Genomic DNA, 12,355 nt, shown 5'->3' with positions numbered 1-12,355 from the left:
TAATGCATGGCTGTGAATAACTTTAACCATGATAAATGGCTATTTGAAAGTATTTTTTTTATTTGAAGGTAGATGTTAAAAATGATGAGGCAGGGAGGCGGGGCCTGTGGGTAAGGAACCTCAGCCACTATCTCATGAGGCAAAAGCTGAAAGACCAGGGATCAAACAAGCTCTTTAACATTGCAGAGAAATCTACAGGAGGGCAACTGGTGAACTGTGTATATCTGAACTGTGGCCAGCATGACAAAGCCGCTTCTGGCGAACCAGAGAAACACATGGAAACACCGTTTACCTTCCCACTGTAGCGGTACCTATTTATCTACTTGCACTTTGACGTCCTTTCGAACTGCTAGGAGCTGGGACCGAGCAATGAGAGCTCACCCTGTCGCAGGGATTTTAAATCACCATAAAAATGGCTTTCTGATTACAACAGGCCAGCCAGTATCTGATTCATTGGTAAAAGAACCACATCTTATATGACTAGAAGTGATGGTTGGGTTGTCATTTTTCTTCTGGTAGGTTAACTGGTACAGCTTATCCTGACCTGGAAAAGCACCAATGTACTAATTAATCAATTAGATTTCTGAAAGTCTTATACTGTATATGTTAAATGCATGGTAGTACACATACACATGTTTGAAGATTAGGTACCCAGAAGGCTCTGGACAGGACAAAAAAATAAATGAATCGCTATCTCTTAGGACTGGCTCTATGGTTATGAGAGCCCAGATTAAGATCCAAAGTCTTCTCTCTGCTCACCCCATTTTCTACAGAATCCTTCCACATTAAACCCCCTCTCTGCTTCTGCTCTTCCCAAGACCTCCTAGGTCAACAATGGGCTTGTTTTGAGTGCACCAAAAGCCCCTCTTAGAACAGCACAGCAGAAGGGAACATTTGTAAAAGTAAAAGAAAGAAGTTCAACATTTGAGAATTTGTCCTTCAGAGGCAAATTACTTAGGAGGTGGTTACAAAATCATTGATGGGTGGTGTCAAGTACCAATCTCCTCCGGTGTCCAGAGAGCCCAGTCCCTTGGCAAAATTTGGGACAGAACCCTCTCAGCGAAAAGTACAAAGGAGCAAAAGAGAGACAAGGAGAGCGAACCCTGAACTCCCTAAGAACTTTGGAGCCTATTTACGGTACTTTCAACAATATACAGTATAGGGCCGGGCCCTTTCTTCTGTCTGCCAGATTCCTGTTTCTTTCAGAGAGCTGTCAGTTATTGTTCAAAAAGATATACTAAAATAGACAAGGTCCAGGACATGCATAAAAATATACCAAGTCCCTGACAAACTGCCTCACACTCTAAACAAAAACATGGTCAGAAGGGAAGGAGGGAGAAGGAACGCCCTGCGCTTGGTGGATGAAGCTAAAAGGACTCAGAGGAACTGCAGTAAAATAAAACTTGCACAACAATTAGACCAAAGATACAGACCAAGATAATCCTTGCAGAACATCAAGAAGGAAGCACCTAGAGCAGAGCGGAAATGAGAGTCACAGCTCTGATGCTTAGAAAGATGCCACAAGGAGGGAAAGATTACTCGTTTGTACACCGTGAGTCATAAAAGGCAGGGAGGGGTGTCTGTCCTTGCCACCGTCCTGGGATGTTTGGGGGTTGAAGGCACTTGTGCCCATTTCTTCTCACTGTAGCTGTTTAATGCAAGGCAAGAGCAACAATTTTCCATCATAATCTCATTAAGCATGCAGGCATTGACTTATACATGTTACTGAGAGATGACTAGATAAAGAATCTTAGCCTTATTCTTCAACATGTAATATGTATACCACAAGCCAAGGATTTCGGAGTTGAAGAAGGATAATTTGTAGCCACCTTGACTTGTACAGTGGTACCTCGGGTTAAGAACTTGATTCGTTCTGAAGGTCCATTCTTAGCCAGAAATTGTTCTTAACCTGAGGTACCACTTTAGCTAATAAGGCTTCCCGCCACTGCCGCACCATTTCTATTCTCATCCTGAAGCAAAGTTCTTAACCCGAGATACTATTTCTGGGTTAGTGGAGTCTGTAACACGAAGCGTCTGTACCCTGAAGCATTTGTAACCTGAGGTACCACTGTAGATCAAGTATTTTGCTGATGACCAGCAGACTCTTTGGCCAAACTCTGCCTATCTATCAACCTTGATACATCATTTCTCAAATCTCACGAAATGGAGAGAAGACTTATTCTCTAAAGAGCTTTAACCTACGGAGACTGTTTTAGTAAGACCGTATTTTGATGGTTTATCTTTTTGGCGTCAATAATGGACAATTGATTTACTCAACTATCACTTGGCCTGAGACCTGTGATGTAACACATCATGATTTTATATTTTACAGAGGCTGTCATAAATTGCGTGGATAAGGAACTGTTCCAACAACATCCCACTGCCCTTCCTTTTTTCCTGGTGACCAGGACGCATCTTTGCTGTGGTGGGTTCATCTGAAATCAGGCAGTCCCTGATCTTATGGTGTGCCCACCTCCATATGACAGCCATTTTGTGACTGGTACTCACATCTCTCTCTCTCTTCAAAATGTGCCCATTGGTGCAAAAAGGGTTGGTGACCTGAGAAAACCCTTAAGCTGCATTCTTGGTACTTCAGGGGACCTCTCCAACAGTGGCTGCCCACCTCCATCCAAAACAGATTTCTCTGCCCACAGCAGTTGTTTAAGCCCTAGCTTGATTGCCCTCACCAATCCCAAAACTGCCTCCGGGCACTTCCTAAAGATTTCCACAGCCTCCCTGGACTAGTAGTTGGAAATGAGAGATACAACTGAGTAGCTTGTTTTGTTTCTTTTTTCGTACTGCTGCTTATTTGGAAGTCAGTATTTGCAAACCATACCTCAAGCAGTTTTAGTTCCACAGAAATAATGAGTATGCAAACATATACTGTATTGCTTTTCTGTTCGTAGAAGGCTATACCACAGTGCCATCTGCTGGCATTAGAAATACTACCAACTCATTATTGATTCTAATACAGCTCACCACAAGCAAAAGTTTTTACTTCTCTCATATATAACTTATATAATTTTACCAAACCATATTTTGTACACTAGACACAATGAAATACCACAGTAATTGACTAGCCCACATTAAGATAATCTCCCAGCTGGAAGAATCTAGCTCCCTGGCTCTGGTTTTATGTTTCAAGCTATATTGAGACATGTGCTGTACATCAGGCATGCCCAACAGGTAGATCGTGATCTACCGGTAGATCACTGGATGTCTGTGGTAGATCACTGGTAGATCACTGGCTCCCCCCAAAGAAGCTCAACAACTTTGGTTCCCCTAAAAATGCTCAATGTTTTAGCCTTCACCCCCCAAAACAGGGCTTTCCTCCCACCTCAGAAAAGCTCAACAACTTGACCTGAACCCCTAAAAATGGGGCTTTCCCCCTCCCTAGAAAGCTTAACAACTTTGACCTGAACCCCCCAAAAGGGGGTACATCACTGCCAGTTTTTAACTCTGTGAGTAGATCACAGTCTCTTCAGAGTTGGCCACCCCTGCTGTACATTGTGAGGTAATGTAGTATCCGAGGCAACAGTAGGCTGACGGAATTTTAGAAAGCCTTTGGATCTTCCTGATGATTTCAAATACACATGCAATGGAAGTTAACAGAAGAATGCAGTCCCGTACAGATTTTCCTGGGAGTAAGACTTGGCGAGTTCACTCTCAGCTTGTGTGCACTTCTGTGAAGACATGCATCAGATGGCACTATATGTTTTTCATTTGAGACTGCACTGTTTTAGAGGTGATATACGGTATTGGCCCAAATATAACCTGCACTTCCCCCCCCAAATTCTGACAGTGAAAAGTTAAAAGTGCGGCTTATATTTGTGACCTTACGCCGCTGGCAAAGCGGTGCGGCTCCCCCCCCCCAGGAAGCAGCCGGGGAGCATGGGCCATCCACTCACCCACCCTCCAAAACCTTTTCCTGCCCCACATGCCTGGCTGCTGCTGCTGACACTCTAAATTTGGTGGGAAACAGGAGCAGGGAAGAGAAAAAAGGTCTCTTGCCACCTCCCTCTAGTGCCGCACCCAAGAAGCCCACAGGGAAACTATTGAAACGCCCCTTGGGAGAAACTACATTTCCCAGGATTGACTTAGGGATGGCATTTATCCAGGTATTCTCTCTCCCCCCCCCCCTATACAGCACGGGTCTGCCCTTGCGGCTCTATGGAAGTAGAAACTGCCTCACATGTACTTTTACGTTGTCGTTTGTATGAAGATATACGTTTGACTTTTATTACACCTGTCTTGCAAAAGTCCATGAAAGAATCCGAACATCATAGTTTAAAACTACTGCTAGAGGACAAGAATCCCAAGACTACATTAAATGTAGCCAAATTTTGTGTGTCTGCAATCAATCGCAGGAAGCAAGTGGTATCCCATAATGATCCAAACCCTAAATGTTAACTACAGGGGGTTTCGTTAATAAGTAATTTTAATTTTATATTTAAATCCTTGTTATATTCACACTGCCCTTTGTATTTTTGTTATGTTTTATGATCTGTGATATTGTGCGTGTTGATGCTGGTCTGCGACCGTATTAATAAATTCATTCATTCATTTCCCCCCCCACCCCCGGATTTTAAAGGTGTGGCTTATATTCGGGCCAATACAGCAATAAAAAACTGAGTAATTTGCCTTGGGAAACTATGGACAAATGATATAATTCTATTCTGCAAGGCTTGTTTTAAGAAGACAAGGAAAGCCCTGCTGAATCAGGCCAAAGACCCACCTAGTACAGCATGTTGTTCTTGCAGTGGCCAACTAGTTTTCCTTGTTATGTAGCTGTTTTTATACAGTACCAACAATTTATATGGATTTTCACAGGGTAGCATAAGCTTTTGCCGTAAAGAGCTTACCGTATATACAGTATATCCTACCTGTGAGGAAAAACAAGAGAGAGGGACAAGAAACATGAAAAAGGGAAGAATGTGAGCAACCACAGTCCCTTGTAGTTAAGGAAGCTTAAAGACTGAGAGAGTTCAGCAGTGGGAACCCATAATGCAGCCGATGGACAACCCTGCAGAAAAGTCCAGATTCAGCTTGTGAGGTTGAGAACTTAGATGCTGAGTGAATTTTACTCTTGACAGAGTTGTCTAGGCTTCCAGAGCTGGGCAGCCGAGGGTCCTTGCTTTCACCTAGAGCGACAAACTCGTCTTGCAAACATGGGATAGTTGCCAACCAAGCAAGAGTGGGATTTTGAAGAGGATTTCTGGATAAAAGGGAGATGTGGTAGGGCACATGCATTCAGTTCAAGTTGAAGGAGATTCATTCAGAAGATGAGACCTAAAACCAGAGGTGGGAAAGTGGTGGCAGAGCTGCAATTTGTGGCTGACTGTGGTCATTCACTGGTAATAAAAAGGCACTCAGCACTTGCTCTGGAGAATCGTCTTTCTGACTACTGTTTCACATGATCCATAGGCCTTGAAAATCAGTTTGGTGGAGGCCTTGCTAATAAACCCTGATCTCATGCTGCACAAACCAACTTAATGACATTAAGCATTATTATTCTTTATTAAATTTATATACCACCTTTCATCCAAGGATCACAGGGTTTAGTGTTACATGTAGCTCAGTTCAGATCACAAATGTGACTAACTTGAGAACTTGATCACACACTTCCAACAACTTAAAGAGATGTGCTTTCTCAGCCATAAATAGTAGACTCTCAGACTGAAAGCAGCAAAAACACTAACTAGGAATAGTTGCTTCCAAGTAGCATAGTAAGATTTATTACAGAAAAGGTGTTGTCATGCAAGTGACAGAAGCTGAAGTCATTGTCTTTTAAGCCCAGTACCCTGATCTAAGCTGCAATCCTAAAAGCACACTTCGTTGGAATAATCCCCACTGAAACAGTGAAATTTATTTCTGAGTAAACATGCATAGGGTTGCAGTTAATAAAACCCACCAGTGAAATTAACCTGAGCATTATGGTACCACACAATCGCCATTCACCTTGGCGAGTCAAAGAAACACATTAAGTGCTTAAGATAGTCTGTTAAATGACCGATACATATATGGTGGTGAAGCTGAGATCCCAGAGGAGATCAGCCATATCTGACACTTGTATTGTATTGATACTCGGTAATTTTTAGCTACTACTTCCCCAACATCACCTTCTCTACCCTCTTGAACTTTCTGAGCTCAGCAGATAATTCCCAGTATCGAAGGTAGAGCCACATTAGCCTTCCATTCTGACGTTTATTGGTGTTAAGCAAATTACTGCAATAGGTATCATGTCTGAAAATATCTTTTAAGCCAGTTTCCAGGTCCAGGTCCACAGCAACTGGATCAGTTGCTGCTCTAATAAGCAAATTCTTCTCCATTTCCAGTCGCTGGTGTCTTGGTAGCACAAGGCTACAGTAGATGCCCTGCCTTTCCGTAAGAGCATCTTCAAAATCTTTTAGTAAAGCAGTAGCTCTCTTTTGCCACTGCTCTTCCTTCTCCAGGCAATTCTGATACAAAGCACCAGCAGCTCCAGAGCGCTGCAGAATCTGCTTCTCTTGTTCTAATTTTGTACGTTCTTGTTCCAGAGTTCTTCTTTCTTCTACCAGTTTACGGCTCTGAGAGACAAGGGCTTCACGGTAACTTACTGTCCTGTTCCGTTCCTTTTCCAGTTCCAGTTCCAAATGGGCAACTGTGCGGCGGTTTTCTGTGATTATGTCACGATATTTAGATTCAAGTTCTCTCTGTACTAAGGAGAGTTTTCTGTAGATATCTTTTCTCTCTCTTTCTATCTCTTTCTGAGACTCCCTGGACCAGATCCAACCTGCAATGCATGATTAATACCTCATGATTAATACTGAATTTTTGCAACAAAAATATCTAATGATATTCCAAAAATAGCCTCCACATTAAGGAAAATACCTACAGTATCTGTTAAATTATGCCTAGATCTGACAAAGTCCCACTGGGGAGTACAGGAATGTTTTAAATGCATTTCCCCCTCCTTGGTTTTAATGTATCTAGGTGGCTTTGTTTGTATGCTACTTTGGGTTGCCTTGGGCAAGATAAAGCGACTAAGAAATTTAATAAATCATAATAAACGTGCAGGGGGTTGAGCCTATGGGTGGGGTGAAAGTTTTGGCACTTGCTAGATTTAGAATCTGACCCCAGTTAAAAATAAGTTACCAACAAGGCAAACAAAGAGAAAGAAATCGAGAGATCCTTGACTGCATTTTCATTATTTTCTGAAATAGAGATGCAGACATAAATACTATGATGACATTCCAACAGCCACCCTAGGCTTCTTTATTTAAAGGAAGCCCCATTACTTCTGAAAGCACATGTTGTGTTTGAAAGTCGCCTCAGTTTCAAAAGTCTGTTACAGTCGTACCTCGGGTTACGAACACCTCGGTTTGTGAACAGTTCGGGTTACGAACTGCGCAAGCCCGGAAGTGTTTTCGCCGTGCGTGTGTGCGCAGAAGCAGCGCGCGCAGTCTGCGCATGCGCAAAATGGCGCTTTGCGCAGCGTTTGGGTTACGAACTGCGATCCGGAACGGATTGCGTTCGTAACCCGAGGTATTACTGTATGTGATATGAAGAGCAGCTACTATCAGTACCGCTGCGCTAGGAAGGTAAATGGCATTTCCATGCGCCCTGGCTTCTGTCACAGTGCCCCGTGGTGCCAGAACCAGTTTAGTCCTGCTCACCACATGACCTGGAAAGCTGTCTGTGGACAAACACCGGCTCCCTCGGCCTGAAAGTGAGATGAGCGCCCCACCGCATAGTCACCTTTGATTGGACTTAAATGTCCAGGAGTCCTTTGTGGGTTCACAGCGTAAAAATGCAAGGTTTCTAAGAACTTGCTACATTAAATTGCCCAGTCCAGTTTGTACCAATTCCTGTCAAGATGACTCATCCAACAAACTGCAAAAAGGAGAAAGTCTAATTTTATTTCACATGTCACTTACGGAAGGCAGCCAGCCCCAGCATGGGAACCAACAAAGCGTAATTCCATTTGCTTCCATGGCCTTCATCATCCCTTGCATTAGGCTGGATGTTCCAGTTAGGAGGGTCATTTAAATTATTCATGGACAGACCTTTAAAATGAGAGGAAACAAAACATTTAGGTTGTTTTAATAGCCGACTGTAAAACTCATTCCCCACAGATGCATTTAAATTGGCACACTACCAATACAATTCTCAAGGGAAGGGGGTGGAATAGTTCTACGTTGCCCACCAAGTCGTCTTCTTCTTCTTCTTCTTCTTCTTCTTCTTCTTCTTCTTCTTCTTCTTCTTCTTCTTCTTCTTCTTCTTCTTCTTCTTCTTCTTCTTCTTCTTCTTCTTCTTCATCATCATCTCAAGGCCCACCAAGTGCTGGGGATGGGGCCATGAAGGTGAGCCAGGCTCAGATTCCCTCCTGTGTGTTCCCTCCTTTCCTCTGCATCATTTGACCCTTTACTTGCTCCTCACTTACTACTACTTTCCTGCCCCCAACGTTGCTCTAGTTTCAGCTTCTCCTGCCGATTTCCCTTCACATTTTCACTCATAGCCCATCCATATAGACATAGTCCTTACACATTCCTGTGGGAATAATCATGGTAACAGGCATGGATAAGAGAAAGGGATTTGTTTACAGTACTTGCCTGCATTTGGCCAGTCCAGCCTATTACTTTCACCTCCATCTCATCTACGCAAAGGTACCTCTTGTCAGGGCATGCAAAACAGTTCAAAATAAAATGGCCAGCCCAATAAATATGGAACTTTTCATGCAGAAGTTCCAGGGGTCCCCAAACTTACCTCACCGAGGGCCGATGCTGGCAGCACCGATCGTGCTGCGGGCCGGAGCGCAACCATGCATGTGCGCACACGCGATTTCCGGCACACTTCTGGGTTGCCGGAACACCGGAAATCGCTTGTGCGCATGCGCCTTCCGGAACTGTGCCGGAAATGACATGCACACAAGCTATTGCTGACGCTCCCGGCGACCTGGAAGTGGGCAGCCACGCAGCGCCGATAAGAGCAGGCGTCGGCAGCGGGTGTTGCCGGGGGCCGCATAAATGAGCCTCGTGGGCCGCATCCGGCCCCGGGCCTTAGTTTGGGGAACCCTGTCACTTTCCAAAATTCAATCATAGTGTATGTGTATGTACAAAAGGGATGGGAACCTGTGGCTCCCCAGATGTTGCTGAACTGCCATTTGCATCAGACCCAGCCAGCATGGCCAGTGACCCGGGATGAGGGGAGTTACAGTTCAGCAACATCTGTAGGGCCTCAGGACTCCCCATCCCTGGTTTACTAGCACTTCAATACTTTTGAATATTCACAGCATTTTTAAATGAAACATTAAACGAAGATGAAAGACAAGGACACAAGAGAAATAAATAAATAAATCCTTACCCTTAATTTCTCTTTAGCAGTCAAACAAATCTGATCACTCAGAAGGTAAGGGGAAAAGGCTCTTGATCAAAGCCATCCTGGAACTAAAATTAAGTTAAACAGTTCATGTTTTGCAAGAAAACATTGGTATACATTTATGAATACTAAAATTATTTTTATTTAGATGAACTTTTTAAAACTGGCAATACCAGATTGTTAATTTAAAGTATAATTTTATATTTACTTGCTGAAAGTGATAAGATCAAGGGTTCGAAAGAAAAACACAAACTTTTCTCTTTTTAGGACATGGAATATAATGAGATCTGAGTTCATCCCAATGCAAGCCCTGTGCCAGTATTTACAATAATTTCAACAGCAATCTATTTAACAGTGGGGAAAAGGATACAGTATTTCCATAATAATTGGTAAAAGAGTCCCAAAGCTGTTAAGAAATAAAAATTTACTGATTTGACTTTATATCACTTTATATAACCTGACTCTATATAACTTTTTACTGTCACAAAAATAAAGGTGAAACCCAGCCAGATGGATGGGGTAGAAATAATAAATTATTATTATTATTATTAGTAGTAGTAGTAGTACCTGCACACCTCACTGTTAACAATCTACGTATCCAGAAGCGGTTTGAAAAGGCCAAAGTTTCCCTTGACTATTTATCACTTTGTGTCAGTTCAAATGATAATATCCATGTGTGAATGGACATTCACAGACAAAACTTTCATTCGCCCAGATGTTACTAGAAACCCAACACATTTCAAAGGAATCAGTTCACACTTAGCCGCCAGGCTTCATGTGCATCTGTATCGACGTTTACACATAAGGTAAACATTACTTAATTTCTCTACAGTGACTGGCCACTGTATATTTGATTTAACTAAACCAAAAAACCACTTTGGTGCCTGAGATCACATCAGGCTAACTGACAATTCTACTGCTCTGTGGTAGCTCATTCACATAGGCATCTCCATTACTGTTTTCATTTATTTGTTTTAGTTACTGTTTCAGCCAGCATGGTCATTGCAAAACTATATTTATTGCTCCTAAAACAGTATCAATTAAAGGTTACATGTAAACTACAAAGGAAGCTGTAAGTCACTATCATATTAATTCACAGATCACTTTATTTTAACCTGAAGTTATGAACATTAGGAAGAACTTCCTGACAGTAAGAGCTGTTCAGCAGTGGAATTTGCTGTCAAGGAGGGTGGTAGAGTCTCCTTCTTTGGAAGTCTTTAAGCAGAGGCTTGACAGGCATATGTCAAGAATGCTTTGATGGTGTTTCCTGCTTGGCAGGGGGTTGGACTGGATGGCCCTTGTGGTCTCTTCCAACTCTACGATTCTATGAACATGCCAGTGTGAACTAGTCCTGTGTTTATAGGAATCAAGTGATGCACATACTTGTAGAAGAGGCCCAGTTTTTTTGACTGTATGGTGTAAACCAGGTGCTCACAGGTCACTCCTTTAAACAGTAACTCCCACTAGAGGTCACTGACCTTTGGCCTATCACTCTATACGTTTCATGGCCACATTTGAGAAATATACCCAAACTCGAAGCCCTTGATACAGATACACGCATACAGCACACCTATGCACTTTCATTCATTCATTTTATTTGTATGCCACTTTTACATACTCAAAAAGCATGCTCAAAAGTGGCATACAACAAAGAAAACAGGGACACATTTCAAAATCATACAGTGAAAAGTCAATTTCATAATAATGTAGCAAAACAACACAATAGCAAATATAACACAAAAAAGCACATTGCAATTTTATGAATGTAAGAAGATTACTTAAACAACACCTGGCATCCAACAGCAAAAATAACAAGCCAGCTTTGCGGTTTCACCTTGGTCCTAGAAAAACCCCTCCCATGATGTTGCTCACAGATCATCCAAGGGGTTGGGGTAGCTGAAAACATCCCTCCTCCCAGCATGCACTTTCATACCAATATACGCCAAAGATGGGGAACCTGTGGCTCACCAGATGCTTGACGCTAGCCAGTGGCGTGTCCAACAATACCTGGAGGAGGGTGACGGTCTCTCCGATCCTAGATAAAGGCAGTGTAACTGTTCACTGCACATAGAAAACTAGCCTATCAGGAAAGCCTAGGCTAGAACCCTTCAATCCCTCAATGTTATTAGCTCTCCCTACTTTTAATTTTCCCCCCCTGCTGCACTGGAAGAACATTTAAACCACACAAATCCTTAACCACAGCCTCAGGTGCAACAAGCCCAGCCAACTCCACCCACAGCCACAAATCTGTTTTCTTTCTGAAAAGCAGAACCTTTTACTTGACTTCTAATAGGACCACTTAATGTTTGAGACGTAAGAAAAAGAGTGGGGGAAAGACGGGAAAAAGACACAGATTCGTTGCTATTCCATGTGCCTTGAAAGCATCCAGTTAAGCCTTTAGTTCAACTCTCTCCCATGCAAGGGAGAAAATCCCCCCCCCCCAGTACCTTATTGGTCGAGTTCGATTCTGCATTTTCCTACCTTCGCTTGTCATCTGTCAAGCTTTCCCTTGGTCCTAGTAGTAGAAATAAACACAAAAATCACAGTTTTATACTGCTTTTAATGTTGCTTTTGGGGCTGTGATCCGCCCTGGGACCTTAAGGTGAAGGGCGGGTAATAAATATGAAATTTATTATACAAGCATACCTTAGTGCTATTATAAAACGTGGGCATTGTTAAGCGCCCGCTGACTCACGCCGAAACACCCTCACATATCACGGGGAAAGAGGGAGGGCGGAAACCAGAAACAAGAAGCTCCCCCTCAAGCTCCGAGCGGCTGCCGCCACCTAAGGTTTCACTGCGCCTGCGCAAGGTGCCCTTTCAAGCCCCGCCCCTCTCTTGGAACGAACCATCCCTGTGAGGAAAAGGGGGAGGATTATTATTGTTGTTGTTGTTGTTCTTTCCCCCCCTCGGAAACTTATTCGAGTACAAAAGAGCGCTAGACAGATATACTTTCCCTCTTTGTGGGAACCGGGAAAGGCATTTCGCGACTCTGTTT

The 12,355-nt window shown here is 43.0% G+C and overlaps 1 protein-coding gene across 4 annotated transcripts; it reads right to left on the bottom strand.

The window, feature by feature from the left end:
- Positions 1 to 5,504: 5,504 nt before the first annotated feature.
- On the bottom strand, positions 5,505 to 12,162 carry CCDC127 (coiled-coil domain containing 127). Of its 4 annotated transcripts, none has more exons than XM_035136369.3 (6): positions 12,004 to 12,162; positions 11,805 to 11,872; positions 11,326 to 11,392; positions 9,343 to 9,425; positions 7,917 to 8,045; positions 5,505 to 6,772 (listed from the first exon to the last, which is right to left on the bottom strand). In XM_035136369.3, the coding sequence occupies exons 5-6, from the start codon at positions 8,035 to 8,037 to the stop codon at positions 6,102 to 6,104; spliced, it is 792 nt and encodes a 263-aa protein (XP_034992260.1). In that variant the 5' UTR covers positions 8,038 to 8,045; positions 9,343 to 9,425; positions 11,326 to 11,392; positions 11,805 to 11,872; positions 12,004 to 12,162; the 3' UTR covers positions 5,505 to 6,101. The 4 variants fall into 4 exon arrangements, with proteins under 4 accessions (XP_034992260.1, XP_088511052.1, XP_034992259.1 ...); XM_088654926.1 differs by having other exon boundaries at positions 11,839 to 11,872; XM_035136368.3 differs by lacking the exon at positions 11,326 to 11,392.
- Between the last annotated feature and the right edge of the window lie 193 nt (positions 12,163 to 12,355).

This window comes from Zootoca vivipara, chromosome 12, assembly GCF_965207765.1.
Source record: "Zootoca vivipara chromosome 12, rZooViv2.hap1.1, whole genome shotgun sequence".
NCBI classification, from domain to species: domain Eukaryota; kingdom Metazoa; phylum Chordata; class Lepidosauria; order Squamata; family Lacertidae; genus Zootoca; species Zootoca vivipara.
Note: the sequence above shows the minus strand (reverse complement) of the source record. Positions and strands in the feature narration are given on the sequence as shown.